Source organism: Carex rostrata, chromosome 6, assembly GCF_964058835.1.
Source record: "Carex rostrata chromosome 6, lpCarRost1.2, whole genome shotgun sequence".
NCBI classification, from domain to species: domain Eukaryota; kingdom Viridiplantae; phylum Streptophyta; class Magnoliopsida; order Poales; family Cyperaceae; genus Carex; species Carex rostrata.
Window position 1 is genome coordinate 13,913,845 of NC_135923.1, and position 19,361 is coordinate 13,933,205.

The following is a 19,361-nucleotide window of genomic DNA, read 5'->3' on the forward strand; positions in this document are numbered from 1 at the left end:
ATTGATATGATTTCTGGCTTTGAGTATAGTGGCTGGTTGGTTGTTTTGGGGTCTCGAGTGCATTTTTCACTAGGGTTATTCTCTTGTAATATCGATCATTCCAGTTGCTAGCATTGCAATTTTAGCAAGATCACATATGCAGATTCATAATTTTGCAAATTATGTTTCTCCTACCAAAACAACTTTCAGTATCTTGTGCCACTATCAAGTAGATTGTTTTTTCCTTCTAATTTTAAAGCTAATCGGTGGGTTGAAATTTTAATACTAAAGAGTTGTTGATTTGTCATTAAAAAATGCACTGAATGTTGCATTTCTGATCGAAAAATAGACGAACTTCAGCGACAATGTGCATTCTAAGGCTGCCTGCTACTTGAGAATACAAAAATAAGCACGTACATTATATATATTGACAACTTATTATCAATTCTTTGAAAGAAAAATTATTTTGCAAGATCTATTCCATTCCAGTGTATTGATAGATAGCAAGTTCACATTATCTTTCTAACCTATAAACGATGAAAGTCCTGGCTCCATTGCCTATAAAAAAATGAACTTTGAACTCATGAAATACCCAAAAAAAAAAAAAAAAGGGAATTTTAAAAAAGAATAAAGCAATTTTCTTCACCATATTACTTGGAAAGGGGATCGTCTGTCCTTTAATTCTCCAGCGAACTCGTAACCAACTTCACATATGAGCTAATAGAATTAGCAGAGGGGCTCACACTAATTGATCTGCAAGGATTTTATCAAATTTGGCAGTTATACGTTGGCTTTTCTTTGGGCGGCCTAGATGCTTTGCATTCTTACTCTGAAGGATCTTCACTCCCTTGGCAAGCGTCATCTCCTTTAGGTCATAATTCTGTTAAACATTTTTGCAACCATTATGCTTTTGCTAATGCTAACTGGTAAAAAGACCATTTTTAGAAGCTGCCTGTAAGACAATATTGCATAAGAGGGTCATCTTAACCCCATTTAGCCCTCATTACAATTGGTCTCAAAAAAACTCAATTAAGGTGTATTGCTTAGCAAAATAAATTTGCATTATGATTTAAAAGATCCCCACAATGCTTAGATTTGCTACTACCATCTAACATTTTGTGAGCTACTTGGACATAACACCTGATTAGTGCTATTGTAAAGGCACTATGCTAAAAATTCGCAGCCTTGCCCTCAAACCAACCAGCTGTTCTTGTTTGGTAAGATCAAGGTAACACTGAAACCAAGCTAAAAATTGGGTTCCTGATACCAATCAAATATTTTTAATTGAGTTCCTTTTAGTAAAAAGGAACATGTGTGCCAAGTCAGCTGATAAATTTTGCTTCTGCAAGTGACTTGTAATGGTCAAGAAGTATTTACTAATCACAATAAATTGGGTGCCAATGGCCGTGGCGTTATTTGTGATGTAATACGGTACTGTGCTAATTTGCAAAAAACCCATAAATATAAATCAATACGAAAATTATATAGCAAATCATGCTTACCCTAGGTACTGGTGAAATAGTATTCCTATGTTTTATATGAAAGCCAACTTTTGAAAGCGTTATGAAAACATTTTGGCCATCATCAGGATGCTCTCCCTGAAATTGTTTCAAACACAAAGTCATACAAGACACAGCAAAAACTGGAGAAAAATGAAAAAAAAATACTGGAACAACTAAGAACCCACATACTATTTTTCGTGAAGCAATACTTACCAACATTTTAGGATACTTCAGCAGCTCTACAGCATCCTCAAGAGTGAGTTGGTCAATATTCTTGTTCTGTACAAAATATAATCCATGAGATTTTGAGTTTGCATCTTTGAAGTTTGGTTAAAATTACTCTAACCATGTTTATGCACAGTACTTTCTCAATTGCATACCCAAACCGTAATTAAGAAGTACAACGATCAAACACACCACATTCCTATAGACTAGTAAAGCAAAACTTGGTGCTAAAGCTACTACTGTCTGGGTCAATATTGTATTAACCTTTTCTGAAAAACTAGGAATACATAATAGCTTCGTTATTGTCCCAGAAACTTACAGGAAGAGGGGTTCTTTTTGGGGTGCATCCCTTGTTGTCCTCTCCTAATTGGACATAGTATCCATAAGGGCCATTTTTTATAAGCACCTGTCAAGTTTAAAAAAAAGGTAACTAACAGGAAAGACATGATTTTAAAAAATAAAATAAAATAAACCCCTAAAAAATAAAGATACATTTTTTTTAAAATTTTGATAGCGGCTGAAGGTACATGTTCCTTTGATCATTTCAGCAAAGTGATGCTTTATTTGCTTCATTTACTTTTATAATTTTTATTTTAGATTTTCCTAGCTGCTTAGGGTTGAGTGAGCCTTTTTTGGCTCATAATAGCGTTTGCTGCATCAGGAAAATCAAGAAAATCCTTCACTGGCTAAAAACATGAACAGGGCAAGTCCAAGTTTTACCCTACTAGCAACTGACTGTCAAGAATATAAAAACCAAATGACCACCTAGAGTAAAATCTTATGCTTTAGAGCAAATGATTAATAAATCCCTAAATCGGCAACACCCTATAATGTGATCTTGAAGAAATTCTTGCAAAATGATATTCCACTGATTTTATTTTGAAAACAAATACAAGAAAATTTAAAAAAAGATGATGCAACAATTAGTTCTTAGTCCCAACTCCTAACCTTTTGGTCAGTACCAGGAAAATTTCCAATACACTTTGCAGGATAAGATGAATTCTGATTTTTATCTGGGTCATGAGCGTCATCATCCTCTTGAAATAATGTACTGGATATGTACCTATTATACATAGAACCAACAATTTGTATTAAATGATCAGTAAAGGAAAAGAAAAAAGCCTTTTTCAGACAAACAACATAAGATGGAATTTGGCCATTCCACACCGCAAACATAAAGTATTACTTTTCAGTGTCGTATTGGTACCAGCTTGATCACAAAATTTCAGTTCTTTGTTAATTCTAGCCTATATATTTTAAATGCCATTCTAGGCAGGTCATGTGCCTTGCTGACACATTTCACTGCAAACAGCTTCAATCATCTTTAATTGAAGAAAACTTGGTTATCATTGCATTTATGTTATTTTATTTTATTTCTTTAGAGAGTAAGGAGGAGAGGACGGGCCCGGGGGGGGGGGGGGGGGGGGGGGGGGGGTCGGGATTCACATACTTGCATCTAGGGTGTTGATCACAGCCTATGAAATAGCCCATACCGAACCTACTAACTTTCAATCTCAAAGTACCGGTACCACAGCTGCATATACAAAAGGAAGAACTTGTAAGATTATACTTAGCATTAATCAAATTTTGAACATTTAAAAAAACTAGTTGATTTTGACAAAAATAATTTGAATTTACAATATCTATACATTTCACATAAAGGTGGAACAGTTTTGCCTGATTATTAAGAAAAGTGCTGCATGCCATTACCTAGGGCATATCCTGCTCTCACCAGGGAGTTGTGCAAACAATATGTGGCCAAATTTAGATTCCAACATGCTCTCTACCTATGAAAAAAAAAAAAAAATCTACTTTCAAAATTAACCATTCAGCCTCCCAGCACTTTTCTTGAAATCATTAAAAAAATAATATTGTTATTTCTAGTTTGTAAAGGAACAGAAGAACTAAATGTAAGTACCTCCCTTGGATTGAGTTGGACAGCTAGTTCACAGCACTTGCTAAAGCGTGACCAGTAATCATTCAAAAGGGTTTTCCATTGTGAGGTCCCAGCAGAGACGTTATCCAACTAACCAGGAAACAAGATGAGAAGATGACAAAAGGAATATGAAAAATTAAATAAGAGGAAACATAACAGCTTCAACATCCTCTAATCAATGTTGCTCTCATAGCCAGAATGCAACCGGTACAGTCTGGTATGTGCTAGATAAAACTACTCAGTATAGGCACTATCATAATTAATGTCGTTACATATGAATATGTACACAAATATTATCATGGAAGCATACCTCAGTCTCCATACCAGCAGTAAAGCTATAATCAGTAACCTCGGAGAAATGCTTAGCAAGAAATTCTGTAACCTAAAAAAAGATATTCAACAAGAAAATTGTAGGACTTAAACAGAAAGTGCACCATAGATTGGAAATAAAAAAATAAAAAAAATGAGCACATTTTCCTTACCATGCGGCCACGGAATTCAGGATGAAACGCCCGGCTTTTCATTACAACATAGTTTCTATCCTAATTATTACAACCATAGAAAACTAGATTTATAAGATTGTCAACCCAAATGATCCTTTATCGAATTAAAAACAACAAGATATGTAAAAGAAAGAAGTTACTTGGAAAGGAACTAGGGGAAAAAAATATAAAGTACCTGCAGCACTTTCATTGTAACTGCATAAGTAGATGGCCTTCCAATTCCAAGCTCCTCCAGCTTTTTAACCTTTTTAAATGTTTTAAGGATCAATTATGAGTAAGATGATTTAACTACACAAACATATTAAGCATATCATATTTGTTTTGTGCTAATCACTAACCAGCGCACCCTCCGAATAACGTGGTGGTGGTTTGGTGAAATGCTGGCTGAGATTCACCTCTCCCAATTTTACAGATTCATTGACCTTGAAAAGATGAATAAGTTATTAGCATATTCACATTTACTTGGTCATAACATCCAGAATTTAACACAAGACACACATACACATCCATATCCACAGAAAATATTTACCTCCAGTCCTGGTAGAACCTCAGAATGCTTATCATGAGTCTCATCTTCATCACTGTTAGTACCGATTGCTCCCGCTTCTTTGTCCTGATATTTAGAAAGGATATCTTTAATATTTTTTGGCTTCTCTGCAACTGAAAATCAAACATATAGTACCAACAAAATCTCTACTCTCCAATCACTAACAATATTTAACAAATATATTGTCCGTTCTAGTACCAGCTGCTATGAGAATGAATGGCCTAAAGACTGCTACACGCTACAGCATCTCACATGGAGTAATGCAATGAAATAAATATCAGCCATCTAGTAGGTATGATGAATATTTTACATAAAACTAAGGACGGACCTCATAAACAGCCCGATATCCAAGAAAATCAACTCTTGAGGCCGAGGAGCGAAAAATCATACCCTTGTCAGCTGTACCAATGTCAACTTGAATCTGGAAAGAAATATCAATTTAGCTTATTGATCACCTTTACTTGCAGTACAGACCCCTTTACAATTGTCAGAAGTTATGCTGTTGGAGTTATTTGTTCTTGAATTTCAAATTTTCAAAAGTTTTTAAAAAGTTGCCCATTGAAAATTAAATGACACAAAAATCAAGTAAAATTGATAATCATTATACTAATAACGAGAATAATACTTTTCAACGATTAAAGCTAATTAGACGACACAAACATGACAGAAATAGTTACAGATGTGCACCAAGTAATAAGAAATTAATATACAAAATGCAAATCAACAAACATACTATGTTGTTCCTTGCAGGGTCCATTTGGCAAGCCATTGTTCGGGCCCAAATAAGTGAGTATAGCTTGAAAGCATCTTCATCAAGAACCCCTCTTAAAGTGGCTGAATATATGTAGTAGAAGTTAGCAAAGAACCACAGAATTATACCAAAGATTCATGTAGTCCAGTACAGCAGAAATATTTCAGATTAGGCAGAGAAGATATTTCTCCACCATTTCAGAAGTAAAAGACAAACACTTCATGAATCTGCAGCATTGCATAAAACCAGTACCAAATAGTGATACAATGCTTGTTGTTTGGTACTCTCTAAAACTAATAGAGAAAAATAGAAGAAACCCTCACATGGCAACCTCCTTATGTCAGTGGGCCTGATAGCTTCATGCGCCTCTTGTGCATTTTTTACTTTCTTGGAATATTTGCGTACCCCCGATGAACTAAATTCATCTCCGTATCTGCAACAAAGCAATCATACTTCCATCAAATCCAATTTTTTTTCTAAAATAAATACATAAAATCAAAGAAAAGAAAGATCAAGACAGATCCAGTATAATGCAGGTAATTTGTGCCTCCTAAATTTCATTGAGGAGACAAATTTAATGAACTCCATCATAAAGCTTCCGGACCAACTGTATTTAGCGAGGCATACTAACTGCAGTCCAGGCTGCAAATTTAGCTGATTGCTTGTGCCTCTGTCGTGTTCCATCCGAATTTAACCCAAGCTTAACTCGTTTAATTAGACTTTTGGCTAGCTCAAGCACAAGTTCAAAATCATTTGGATCGACTCGCTTGAGCTCGATTCAAAATAACTCAGTACATAATTTTATTCAATTTGGAGTATCTAGCTTTAATATGACATGTGAGATGCTTAATTTTTAGATATAATTTGTAAACTTTGTCCAAATTTTATCTAGAAAAGAACAACTATTAGTTATTTTACAATTTAATTTCTTATAATAATATGGAAATTAATACAACAAAAGCGCATAATGGAGCTTGCATAGTGGTCTAGCTTGATTTGAATTTGATTTCCAATCAAGCTCGACTCAATTCGACTTATAATCAAATCAAGCTTGAGCTAAGGCTGGCTCAATCGAGCTTGATTCATTTGCAATTCTGCCTGGTACAAATAACTACCAGCAAAAGAGAAAATACGTACAGTACCAGAGAAGTGTGTTATAGTTTCATTTTTAGTCGAAGCACATTATAAATAAAAACATTTGAAGTAATGTATAAATTGAGTCCAAACATGTTGTTTTTCATGTCAAGATGTAGAAAAAACAGAATTCTGCCATGTCACAATTCAATGCAAGTGGTAGCAAGTTTTAGCTTGCAGTCGTCGGACAATTATGGACTTCCACCCCTATTTTGGTGTGAGAAAAGTGCCAACCTTTCTTGAACAAACGATACTATGTCCTTTGCGGCTCCTTCAGAAATCTTCAATAGAAAAAGAAAAAAATACATTATTACACAACAAATGCAAAATTTTCAAATTAAGTTCCCTCGTACAGAAAAGAAAAAACAATTAAAGCAGGGTTCATACATGAAAGCCATCTGTACGCATGTAGGTTATGAGTCCTGTAGCTTCTCCATCTGATAATTTAACCCCTTCATAGAGCCGCTGAGCCAACTGTAATTAGAATAACACCATAATTAGGCCACCTGATGAAAATGAACTTAAGACTTTCAGCTTGCAGCTGAGAAAGAAACACAGAGGACAGGTCAAATCATAAACCTTCGTCCAAGCTAATAAAATGTCTGGCAATTTGTCCAAGCTAAGAAAAGGTTATAGTGAAAGAATTTATTCTGTACTTAATGAGCAATTGAAAAGTACATTGTACAAAAACTTACCTTCATGGTGGAAGAGGCACTAAATTGCAGCTTATTCGCAGAGTCTTGTTGTAAAGTCGATGTTATATATGGCATAGGTGGGTTCCTAGAAACCTTGCTAGTTTTCTTACTCAATACCTTAAATTTCGAACTTGAAACACGTGTCTCAACCTCCCTTGCTTTCTCCTCAGAGCAAACTGAGAGCTGGTTCAATTTCTTTCTACCATAATGTGTCAAATGCGCATCGAATCCGCTCTCCTTAGCCAAAAACAGACACTTGACATTCCAGTATTCTGCTGGCTTAAACTGCTCTATCTCATTCTCTCTATCACATATCAGAGCAAGTGCAGCTGATTGGACACGTCCAGCTGACTGACAGCCTGGCAATTTCCGCCAGAGCACGGGAGAGATGTTAAAACCAATGAGGTAATCGAGGGCCCGCCTAGCCAGGTAAGCATTGACCAAGTCCATGTCAATGTCCCTTGGTGACTGCAGTGCTGCCTTGATAGAACTCTCAGTAATTTCATGGAAAACAACTCTTGATATGGCGATGTCTTTGGTCAGAGCATCTTGCTGGTGGAGCATCTCAACTATGTGCCATGCAATTGCCTCACCTTCCCGGTCAGGATCCGATGCTAGAATTAGGTTTTCAGCTCTAAAATAGAAAATAGGGAAAACCTTTTTTCAGTTTTTTATCATACGATTTAGGTGTTTAATAGGCAGAGTTCAGTACACTTGAAAAGTTTACTAATCCTAGCAGTACACATATGAATCACATCAATTCATGCATTCACATCAGAGGAAACAAATAAAAGCAGAATAAAGCATCCTAGCACCAATTTTCCCTACCAATAATTTAAATATCACAATGCCAGTTCCGGCATTGATTGAGACAAACAAGACGAAAGACAATACAATATCAGTAGTTTACATACCTATTAACCCCAACCACCCCCCCCCCCCCCCCCCCCAACCCAAGGGGTGTTCATCGGTTCGATTTGGTTTCAACTGAACCGAAATAGGCAAACCAAAGTTATAATTCTGTTTCAAACAGTGTTATCAGAACCGGACCGGTCGGTTCGACCGAAAAAAACCGGAACCAGTCACCTGTCCGGTTCGGTTCTTTTCAAGTATCTTTTATGTTATTGGATCGTTGTTGGGCTGGTAAAAAACTATTTAACCGGCCGGTTTTATTAAAAAACAGATGAACCGACCACTAAACAAAACCGGTTCAAGAGTCTTGAGTTCATATGTTTCTCGTTCCTCTTTCAACCATCTTACGATTCTTGCTTTTCTTCACTCGTCAAGAAAAACAACGAGATTCCTGCTGCTAGATTATGTAACCGAATCAGTTTGATTTCTAACCCTTTTATTCGATTCTTTAATATTCTCTGCACAAGACTATTACACGGCTCAATCAAAACACCTCAAGGCTTAGATTGAAACGAAATCACAAAAGAAACTGTCGAGATAAAAAACTGTAAGTAATCTCATGCAATCAAATTGTTAGAACACTTGAAAAGTTAATATTTTAGTTGATTTTATTGAATAGATCAATGCATTTGAGGTGTTTGATGAAATGCTCAAACCAAAGAACAATTCTTTTGTAGAAGGATTCATCAGCCAAGACACATGTCTATGAAGTCTATGATCTGATCCAGTTCAAACATGTCAATTGGTTGGGTCACTACCTTAGGTTTAGGTGTAGTTAAAGTATTAGCACAAGCGGTTGTGTTACAACCAACTGACTTGAAGCTGCTGCTTCGGTTGTTATTCTTTACCTCTTGTAGCAATTGGGTTGGATTTCTCATTGTTGTCAGTGCTATTTATTGGTGTTTGCGGAGAATTGAGAAATGAGATTTGTTTTTCTGATATTCAGCTCAGAACTATTTGTAACATGATGTCCCTAATCACAGTTCAAGACTATTTGGTATAATTCTTCTTATTTCTGAATGATTTGGGTTGTGATTAAAATGTTGTTTTATGCTTGAAAATATTTTTGAATAGTGAACCAGATGTGTTAATTTTAGTAGGGTTAAGATTTTGGAGGTAGAATTGTGTGTTTAGATTACTGCCTATGATGCTAATCTTAGTTTAGATTGAGTGTGGTTGTTGAGGCATGAAGTAATCTATGGGTTTTTAGAAGATATTAGGTTTATACTTAGTTTTTAGATGTAATCGTAGCTTTTTAGTTTCTACTCAGCTTTTCAGTAATGACAAGGGGCCTATCTGGCCTTTTTTATAATGAATTAAAGATATTTTGGCACTATTTCAAACAATACTATTTGATTATTAATTCAGATCGTTTTGTGCAATCTACCAGCTACTGTTACCCAACCCTGAAATGTCAAATGCCTTGGAAGAATTCATGAAGAACACACAGACCTCATGCACACACACTCACACGTGCAACCCTCCTGGCCCGACTGCAACTTCACATACCCACACATGCCACCACACACACACCCAAGTATTTGCCTCTATAGATGAAACAGACCAAGCTGATGACCCAATTCTAGCCCGAAAAATACACATCAGCCGTTAGGCAACCGTGAAGCTGTTAGCAAGTACTGGGAGAAGAAGAAGAAAGCTCATACCGCCTTCTTAGAAGAGGAGGTAGAAAAACTTAGGTTGATGTCAATTGTTAAGTATATCAGATAAGTCAGATTTTGAACTTCTATTATGTTGTTGCTTTTCTATTTTCTTAATGATTTTTGACATGTACTCTTTATTAGAGTTTGTTAGAATTGCATTTTCTATTGAACCAGATACATACTCTCATTTTATATAACCAATTTGGCTTTTAGATAATAAGTTATATGTAATTTAAAAACACCGGCAATTGAACCGGCTTAACCACCGATCCAACCAGTGAACCGAAGCTTTAGCGGTTCGATGTCCGGTCCGATTTTTGATAACATTGGTTTCAAAAATAGAATAGAACCGAACCGAACCAAAGTTTTATTTCGGTTTGTTCGGTTCAAACCAAAATATATTAATTTTTTATTTAAAGCAATTGATTTATAATAAACCGAAGTATATTAAGAAATAAACCGGAGTATTACGAAATAAACTAGGATATTAAGAAATAAACCGAAGGATTTAAAGCAATTGATTAAGAAATAAACCGGTCCGGACAAAATTCATAATATATAAAAGTTCGGTCAATTCAGTTATTTGGTTTTGAAAATTTCTAAACCGAAGCGAACCGAAGTTATAATTCAGTTTTAACTGAACCGTTTGGTCCAAACTAATTTGGTTAGGTTCAAAACCGACTAAACCGGACCCAATGAACACCCCACCCCCCCCCCCCCCCCCCCCCCCCCCCCCCCCAAACCAAGCTGCACTGATGACTTAAGGATTGGAGCACTTTAGTTACGCATAGGGTTTTGTAAGCCCTCAGGTAAATCCATTTGACAATTAGCAAACAAATAAAATAAATATATACCCGTTTAGTGCATCACGAATACTCTTCAAGTGGGTCCATGCAGCATGTGGAACCTCCCAAACCATGCTAAAATCCTCATCTGGCCGTACCGACCTTGACCTCCCAGCCAGGTCTCTCACATGGCCATAACTTGGCACCACCTCATACATACTTCCAAGATATTTTTGAATCACTTTTGATTTCGTAACTGATTCCACAACCACCACCGATTTCCCAACTGGGGGGTATAGTGGCTTGAAATCGTGGGACCTCCCTCTTTTCACTGCCCCGTTTACTGACTCTGCAACACTATTAGATCTTTTAGTCCTAGAAGAGGCTCTAGAAGAGCCCTTTTTTGAGTTAGATGTATTAGCAACATTTTCCTTTTTAACTGTCCTCGAATTTTTGGCCTTCGAAGGAGCTTTTACTGAGCTTGTTTTGACCAAATTTTCAGGTGGAGATGCACTGGTGGTAGATTTCTTAGCCTTTGATGATGTTTTTGAACTTTGGGGCACAGCCACCCCTTTTGTTGAACTAGCAGAGGTTGACTCCTTTTTCTTTTTAGCTGTGCTGGAATTCTTGGCCTTCGACAAAGTTTTCTTGGGGATTTCAGCTTCAGCACCTTTTTTTGTTTGAGTACTAGTCCCAGAGGCCTTTTTCTTTTCTTTAGATGCTTTGTTGGATTTCTCGGCCTTTGACAAAGTTCTGTTGGAGATTTCAGCCTCAGCAACTTTCTTCGTTTGAGAAGTACTAGTCCGGGAGGCCTTTTTCTTTTCTTTAGATAGTATTTCAGTATTTATACTGGCTTCTTTTTCTTCCTTTGAAACAGGTTTATCAGCTTTAGTAGTTTTTATGGTTTTTTTCATGGGTTTACTAGCTGATGTGGTACTAGATCTTCCATTTAGACTAGTGTAGAGGGAAAATGAGCCGCCTTTTCTCTTCGGTGCGTTTGTGGATATTTTATCAGCAAGCTCCTTCAATTTTCCTAAAATTACACAAATCACTATTAGTCTCCTGAACTCATTTAAAAAAAAAAAAATCAATTTTACCAAGAAATACAAGCTTTCAGGTGGTATATACAAGAACTTGACCAGATATTCTTGGTACGCATGAGTATGAGTAGGTTGTCTAAACAACTGATAATCAACTTAGCCCAATTCAAATTCAATTTAAGGGGAAAAAGGAAACAATTGAACTGGGACAAGTTAACTCATCGTCCATAACCTTCAATTTGGATGCTTAAATTAACCAAAAGTAGCTATTACACACAAAAAAAAGTGCAAAAAACAAATAGTTCAAAGGTCCTGATTGGATATAGGAGGTAACCATAATGGTACCAAGATGAGCATGCTAGGCATTGTTAAACAATAGAAAACAATGATACCTGAATGACCAGAAGAATAAGTGGCCCACCCTTTGAATTGCAAGGGGAATCTAGACCTTGAATTGGCACGGGTTAATGCACTACAATTAATTATTGGATGCTGTAAAGGCTTTATCCATCTTACACCAATGGCGAGGGGTGTGTAAGGTAAGCTGGTAAAACAAGAGCTCATGAATGGTTGGTATTGTATCTGCACAATGCCAGTTGAGATAACATAAACAACTGTGGATCTTAAATAAAAGATTAGATTATTTATAAAACAGTAGTTTGATAGGTTATAACAAACAGATTAATGGCATGGAAGAATTATGAAATTTCAACTGGTAGACATTTTTAGTGTAAAAATAAGTATGTACTAGTCAGGTTCAGTACCGGTATGCACTGAAATTGAGACAGATTGAACCTTTAATCCCTTTTCATAATTTTTCTTAGATAGTTGGGTACAATTAATTGCATATCTGAGGTTGTCTGCGATTAAAATCCAACATTAGGCAGGGCTTAGACATCCTTGTTTCTACTACTACCTATCAAAGACGCTGCATTCTTACTGTTCATTTAGTAAAGGGAATAAATGCAAGGTTTGCAGTTAATACCAACAAATGAAGAAAATAATAGAAGATGAAACAGTTATTGGGGGAAAAAAAGGAAAAATAAAATAATACCATGGCCGGAGGAAACCTGTACGGACTAGATAAACTTCTCTGTACGCAGCTCGAAGAAAACATGTTTCGAAGCTGGAGCGCCATTGGAGAAACCTTCTACAAACTAGAAAAGAAGGCTATTTAAGCATTACTGACAAGAAATAGAAATGGAAATGGAGAACTCATAGGAAATGAAATATGAATTGGGGGGCCACCATCGGTTATCGCCTTACTTGATGTGTCTAGGTTAGGGTTTCGCAAGCTATCTGCTGCATCGTTTTTGTCTTCTTAACTTTGTTTATTTTACACGTGGGAGTAGAGGACTGAGGAGAGAGCTCGGACTACCAAGTAATGGAGGCGGGCGCGTGGGAGCGTCGGCTGTGAGAGGTGATTAGCGAAGAGATATCATGTCGGGTCGGGGTTTAGGGGTTTTGTTCTTCTCCATTTATCCAACCTGGAAAAATCCATTTTATCAAATTGCAATCAAATGGATCTTCATAGGCGATTAAGTGGATTATTCAGAGCCGTTCAATATGCATCAAATCTGCAAATTTTACATTCATACGAAAATCCATTGGATAAAATGAATCTGCAAAATTTTGCTGTGCATTTATATCTTTGTATAAAAATATATCTGAAGATCAATTTTCTTATTCTTTTTAGATTTTTTTTTATAATATTTTTTTGATAGGTGGCTCAAAATCTTTAAATAAGATGATTTTCTATTTATTTTAAATATATATATGAGAAATGTTCTAGTACCCCGAGCCATCAAACCTGAGCTTGTCCCCGAACTGGTTTAACTGGGTTTAACCGTCCGCTAATAACAGAAATTTGTTAATTTGTCATTAATTAACGAATCGCTGTTTTACATTGATTGTTTTAAATGTTAGCTTTGCACGGTTTTGTTCTACGTTTTAATTTCGTGGACAGTCTGTTAGGAGGAGTTGTAATCACTAATCCCCGAGGTAATCCCCCAGCTTGTTAACAGTTATAAATACTTGAACGTACTTTAACTAGTTAAACTAGTTATAAATACTTGAACGCACTTTAAAGTACAATTTAAACCCAGTTAGCTCGGGGACGCGGTGAGGAATTTGCTCTAATTTTAATTATGCAAATTAACAGTTTTTGATATTTAATAACTAAAAAAATAGTCTTCATTTTGAACAATTAATCTATTAAATGAAGATTTTTCAATGTTTGTAAACACATGTTTATATGCTTTAAAATGTGTTTGAAGAATAAGCTTTAAAATGTGTTTGTAAATATGTGTTTAGAAAGAATAAATGTTTAGAATTTTATTGGACAAATACGTGAGTTATTGTAATTTTGGAGGATAAATATGTAATTATTGATTTTAGAGGGGGAAATACGTAATATTGAAGTTTTTGAGGGATACATGAAATTCCCCCTTGGGCGCAGCTTTTACATTCAAATCTCAAATCTGTCCCTAGTTTACCTTTTAATTCTCCTAGCCTGATTATTGGAGTAAACGAGCAATGGCAATGGCATTGAGGAGAGTACCATTTAAGTACTTCAACCTGATGTTATCCCGACAGTACACTTCTTCCACTCGAGTTGTTTCAGGCATTTCTGACGAACTGCGCAGTAAGTGAATTAAAAGTGGATATGAGGAGAATTTTCTTCTTGTTTATATTTTTTAATTTTTTGTGTAGAACCCCTTCAACAAATTATTGTCCGGTGATATAGAATATCTGTGTGCTGTTGATTGATTTATCTCTGCTGTTGGTCTTTCTCTTGCATGATTTTTTTTTAATTGAAAGTATAGCGGCTGTCCCTTCGGGCAATAGTTGTACTTAGGTTTATGGAATCATAGGCTTTTGTGCATACTTAACCCACATATTTTACCAGTCTCTCTTTGAAACTCAGTATATATTTAATTTATCTGTGAAAATCAGGTTATCATGGGAAATATTTAGAGCAGTCAGAGTATATAAGATGGGATAATGGAGGTGGTATTTTTCACAATTCAGCATGCATTGATCACACTGCACTCATAGAGAATGGTGCAATTGTGCATTCAGATTGTATGATTGCCAAAGATGTACAAATTGGTTCTGGTACAGTAGTGGGTCCTTCAACTTCAATCGGAGAATCAACAAAACTAGGGTTCTGTTTTATTCAAAAACCTTTTAAAATTTAAAGTTTTACCCATCCCTTTTTGAAATTTGAAATTGTTTTATTTATCATAGGGTTAAGTTTGTTGAATTTTTCCCTTAGGAACCAGTTAGATACTTGATTGAGGATATATATGGAACCAGTATCTGCAATAAACTACTCTTTGTGATATCTAATAAAGAAAGGTGCTTATGACAATCAAGAATTAAATTTTTCTCTTGGTAAACTAAACTTAGGTACAATGTTGTACTGAGCAATTGCTCTGTTGGTCAATTCTGTGTAATCCATCATGGCGTGTGCATTGGTCAAGATGGTATGATTAATTTAATTTACTTGGACATTTAATCAAATAAAGTTTACTTGAACATCATTTCTTTTAGTACCGTGGTATATACCATGGTGATTGACCATGTTTCTTCTTGTAAAAAAAATATACATGGTCATAAATATTACATGTAGGCACTAAAAATCTAGTGCCTTTTCTTTTCTTACATCTTTTTTTCTTCTAATTAATAGTTTTTCTTATCTGACAATTCTATATCTTTATGTACCAAAATAATAATTTATGCAGGTTTTGGATTTTTTATAGATGATAAGGGGCAAGTGGTAAAAAAACCTCAGGTAAATTTATAATATTTCCATGTAGACCCCTTAAATTTACAACAATTTGTAAAAGAGGCTCAACCCTGTTTTGCTTTCTGTAACAGATGCTAAATGTTAGAATTGGTGACCATGTGGAGATCGGTGCTAATACATGCATCGACAGAGGCAGGTTTGGTGTACTCGTACAACCCTTTTTAACTGAACTATAGAATAATTGTTAACATAATATAGCTGCGTTTCCTGGTATTGTATGAGTAAGTCAGGATCAAAGCTGCACAGAAGATATTAATTTTTGCTGGTGGCTAACTGATACCGAGGCATATCTGTACCATGCCTGTCAGTTCTGATCCATTTTGGAAAGTTGCAGCTGCATTTCTTTTTTAGTCTCTGATGTTCTTATTTGGGGTGCTCTATTAATAAACTACGGAATGGTTGAAAATCCCAACAATAGATTGTTATAAGCAATTACAGAAAGCATGACTGATAGTTTTACTGGAAAAAAAACTCTAATGGTTCTACTTCATTCATGTTTTCCCGGTATCTGTCAAAAGAATTACTGGTAGTGAAACTTTGTAATAGTTGAGAAATTTTAAACTCATGTTCGTGCATTCATATCAATATCTTTTCTAAGTGCAGTTGGAGAGACACGGTCATTGGAAACTTTACAAAACTGGATAACCTTGTCCAGGTGTGATTTTATATCCTTCATTTGTTGTCTTTTATCCTTTTCTGTACTTATTAGGTGTTTAATTCATCAATTATTCAATTTAGGATAAATCAGGGTGATATTAGGTTTGAGTTAGAGGCTCGTTGCATAAGATACGATCTATCGGGGAATAATTGGACATTGTAGTATAGTGGTACCATTCTGCAGCAATAATACTAGTCAGTCTTGGTACCAGCACCTACAAGCTGAAGTTATGGTGGTTGGTACATTATTTTTTTAACCTTGTTTATATGTTTTCATCTTTCAGATAGGTCATAATGTGATTATTGGAAAATGTTGCATTATTTGTGGCCAATCTGGCATCGCTGGTTCTGCTACGTACTTCCCAATTCTTTTTTTCTCTTTATTTATTTTTGTTTGCACACCTGTTTAAAAATAATGGATCTGGACTGGTCACTATGGCATGGTAGTGGGCAGTATTTCTCAGAAATTATTTTTGCAACTGAAATTTGGTGAAAACAATCTAACAGTCTCAATTAATTCTTGGTACGGCCGTAAAACTTCAACACACACATAATTAGAAAATAAAAAAATTAATCAAACAAAAAAGAAGCTGATAAATACCTTCTTCTATATTATACAAAATAAAGAACTAATTTTTTTTAGTGCTATCCTGGATGCATTTATTTGTGTAATAATTTTTATTTTCCTACTTTTGTTAATTGTTGATATCTTTGGTGATGTAGATTAGGTGACTATGTAGTTATTGGGGGTCGAGGTGCAATAAAGGACCATGTTGAAATTGCTTCAAAGGTAAGAACAAAAAAATTATGGTTAACTGTTATGGTACTTGGACATGAAGAAACTCTTAGTAATGTTGTGCACAAATTCAGAAAGAAATGAGAGCTCTATGACAAAATCAGATTTTCAAAAAGGATATGAACTGATAGGTAACCAGCTTCATGAAGTCTGCCGGTGGTGGTGGTGTGTGTGTGGGGGGGGGGGGGGGGGGAGGGGAGTTCACGATTTTTTGTCATAAATTATTCTATGTTTTCAGGTTCGACTTGCGGCAAACAGCTGTGTCACAAAGAATATTACTGCACCCGGTGACTATGCTGGTTTTCCTGCGGTCTTAACCTCTCTTTTTCTTAATTTCTCAAATTGTTTTCTTCTTGTGGTTTATATCAAGTACTAGCATATGAAATGTTTTCTTAGTCAGATATATGCGAAACCAAATTGATGCTAGAACAATCTGATACATTATCTTTGGTACTTGAAATATTCATACATTTTAATCTTATGCTTTTCAACTGTTTGACAGATACCAGCTGAGGAATGGCGTAGACAAACTGTCAATATGCGGCTTTTTTCGAAGAAAGGCAGGAGCTTGCAATAGGTACACATTTTGTGATTATGGAATTAATTTCTGGAACGATTCATACTCTTAACAGAACAATTCCCAGTTGAATACATATAATTGTCCATTTTAGATCCCAGCCGTAACAGTTTTTTTCCTGTGGGAGGAATGTTGTTTTCTTATATTAATGGTTTTCTTTGTTAACTTAATTTGCATTAATTGAGATAACAATGAAGAGAGAATAGAATGGTAAAATAGGTATTTGGTGAGAAAAAATTATCTCACCACTCAATATTGTAATAGCTTAGCTAAAAATAGCACTTCCCAAAACAAAATATGTACCACTAATAGTGATTGTTGCCTTGTTGTCGCAGTTTTAGCATAGTAGTAGCTCACAGTACCACTATTCACATTCTTCTTATTCTTTCTTTATATTAGTGTCTTTGCAACAATATTATAGAATTCAACATCTATTGTGATAAACGTAACGCCAACAGTAACATAATTGTAAGTTAGAAATAAAAAGAAATGATCTGATTTTGATCATATTTAGTAATGAACCCACTTTACTTCCTGGAATTCAATTCATGTGCATCGATCCAAAGGTGCTACTGAGAATAGAAGAATGAAATAGCGACTAACAGAGAAAAAAGAAAAGAAAAAAAAAATGAACAATACATGCGGCGGTTGATATAAGGAAACTGAAACAAAAAGTAGCACGACATTACTAATTAGAAAGCAAATTTACGATGCTTTGGTTTACTCCAATATCTTATACAAAATAATAACTTTCTAAATTTTGAGTATACCAATGACATTGCTAAATATCATGTGGACAACAACAACAACAACAAAAGATATCACAGAAATAGTATCCAACCCATAACCTCTAAATAAAATGGAACACTTTGTTTGTAGTCATATATAATAGTTGGTAGTTTACTCAATTTTTCATTAATAGTCATGCATATATTGTGTAATTATAATTTTTTTTATATATAATTAATTTGTTGAAATTTGTAATACATATTCTGGTCGGACGAAGTGTCAAATTTGTTCAGTGGTCATTCCAATTTGATCAATGAAATAACATCATCCGTTTTCCAAATTCGTAGTTTGTTGCACTCCTCAAAGAAAGAATATGTGGAAAAAAAAATTGAGCATATTTTTTAAGAGGCTCCATGAAATAAAACAAGAATTGCATGAACAGAAGAGACCTAAACAGTTCCTACACCAAATTTTAGAATTATTTAATTAAATTGTATTTCTTTGGTCTCACTTCTCTCCACCCTTTTGTTTTGTTTTTTTTTTTTTTTTAAATGATGGCAGTAGCTGCCATACAATTGTATTTAAAATAAGTGCTACAATTACATTTCTCTCCATTCATCACATCTATTCTACACTTAACCTACAGAACTAATTCTGTCATCCATCTACCTCATAGTCTGTTACAACAAATTAAAGAAAAACAAAATAAAATAGAAATAGAAGGACATAAAAACCACTAGAACAAAACCAGCCCAGAACTACACTAATCAGGGTCTTGTAACAGGTTTGTACCCATCATTCTGCGCACTCCTCTGTTGCAAAACTTTAACTACAGCCTTGCATCCATCATGATTCTATCTGCTAGCCTCCTTGATGTCGTTTCATGATCAGAAAAAATCTTTTTATTTCTTCTCTTCCATATAGACCAGCATGTACATGCAAAGAAAGATCCTCATTCCTTTGCTATTCGCCCCCCTCTCCTTTTTGCCTGTCCTTTAGAAACCTCCCAGATTTCCTTCAAGGTTGATTGTGGCACCATCAATCTATATCCCAAGCGTGCCAACATTTCAAACCATACTTTAGTTGCCACGGGGCATAGGAATATAAGGTGCAGAGCCGAT

General features: G+C 35.3%; 2 protein-coding genes across 9 annotated transcripts; one reads left to right on the forward strand and one right to left on the reverse strand.

Annotated features, from left to right (window-relative positions):
* Positions 1-394: 394 nt before the first annotated feature.
* On the reverse strand, positions 395-13,099 carry LOC144555248 (DNA topoisomerase, type IA, core). 8 transcript variants are annotated; one of them, XR_013512001.1, is made up of 24 exons: positions 12,937-13,099; positions 12,725-12,820; positions 12,063-12,252; positions 10,700-11,663; positions 7,273-7,906; positions 6,965-7,051; positions 6,812-6,858; positions 5,767-5,876; positions 5,426-5,526; positions 5,021-5,113; positions 4,675-4,758; positions 4,484-4,567; positions 4,321-4,389; positions 4,125-4,184; positions 3,953-4,024; positions 3,625-3,732; positions 3,417-3,493; positions 3,157-3,240; positions 2,655-2,769; positions 2,026-2,112; positions 1,695-1,760; positions 1,482-1,577; positions 634-859; positions 395-537 (listed from the first exon to the last, which is right to left on the reverse strand). XR_013512001.1 is itself a non-coding variant. In XM_078303517.1 (23 exons), the coding sequence occupies exons 2-23, from the start codon at positions 12,806-12,808 to the stop codon at positions 719-721; spliced, it is 3,453 nt and encodes a 1,150-aa protein (XP_078159643.1). In that variant the 5' UTR covers positions 12,809-12,817; positions 12,937-13,099; the 3' UTR covers positions 395-718. The 8 variants fall into 8 exon arrangements, 5 of the variants coding, with proteins under 5 accessions (XP_078159643.1, XP_078159639.1, XP_078159642.1 ...); XR_013512000.1 differs by having other exon boundaries at positions 626-859; XM_078303517.1 differs by having other exon boundaries at positions 395-859; positions 12,725-12,817.
* A 1,026-nt stretch (positions 13,100-14,125) lies between these two features.
* Positions 14,126-17,731, forward strand: LOC144556164 (putative UDP-3-O-acylglucosamine N-acyltransferase 2, mitochondrial). Its single transcript, XM_078304662.1, has 10 exons — positions 14,126-14,314; positions 14,626-14,836; positions 15,082-15,158; positions 15,417-15,466; positions 15,553-15,617; positions 16,085-16,136; positions 16,423-16,493; positions 16,862-16,928; positions 17,173-17,244; positions 17,437-17,731. Exons 1-10 carry the CDS (start codon positions 14,206-14,208, stop codon positions 17,509-17,511), a joined length of 849 nt encoding a protein of 282 aa, XP_078160788.1. The 5' UTR covers positions 14,126-14,205; the 3' UTR covers positions 17,512-17,731.
* The last annotated feature ends 1,630 nt before the right edge of the window (positions 17,732-19,361 follow it).

Excerpts from the sequence above, each read along its gene's own strand:
- LOC144555248 (XM_078303517.1), bottom strand. The coding sequence starts at position 12,808 with ATGGCGCTCCAGCTTCGAAACATGTTTTCTTCGAGCTGCGTACAGAGA. Across the intron at positions 5,114-5,425 it reads ACCCTGCAAGGAACAACATA|ATTCAAGTTGACATTGGTAC; the intron begins GTATGTTTGTTG and ends ATTTCTTTCCAG. Across the intron at positions 4,390-4,483 it reads GTTATTCGGAGGGTGCGCTG|GTTAAAAAGCTGGAGGAGCT; the intron begins GTTAGTGATTAG and ends ACATTTAAAAAG.
- LOC144556164 (XM_078304662.1), top strand. The coding sequence starts at position 14,206 with ATGGCAATGGCATTGAGGAGAGTACCATTTAAGTACTTCAACCTGATG. Across the intron at positions 15,467-15,552 it reads AAGTGGTAAAAAAACCTCAG|ATGCTAAATGTTAGAATTGG; the intron begins GTAAATTTATAA and ends TTTCTGTAACAG. Across the intron at positions 17,245-17,436 it reads ACTATGCTGGTTTTCCTGCG|ATACCAGCTGAGGAATGGCG; the intron begins GTCTTAACCTCT and ends ACTGTTTGACAG.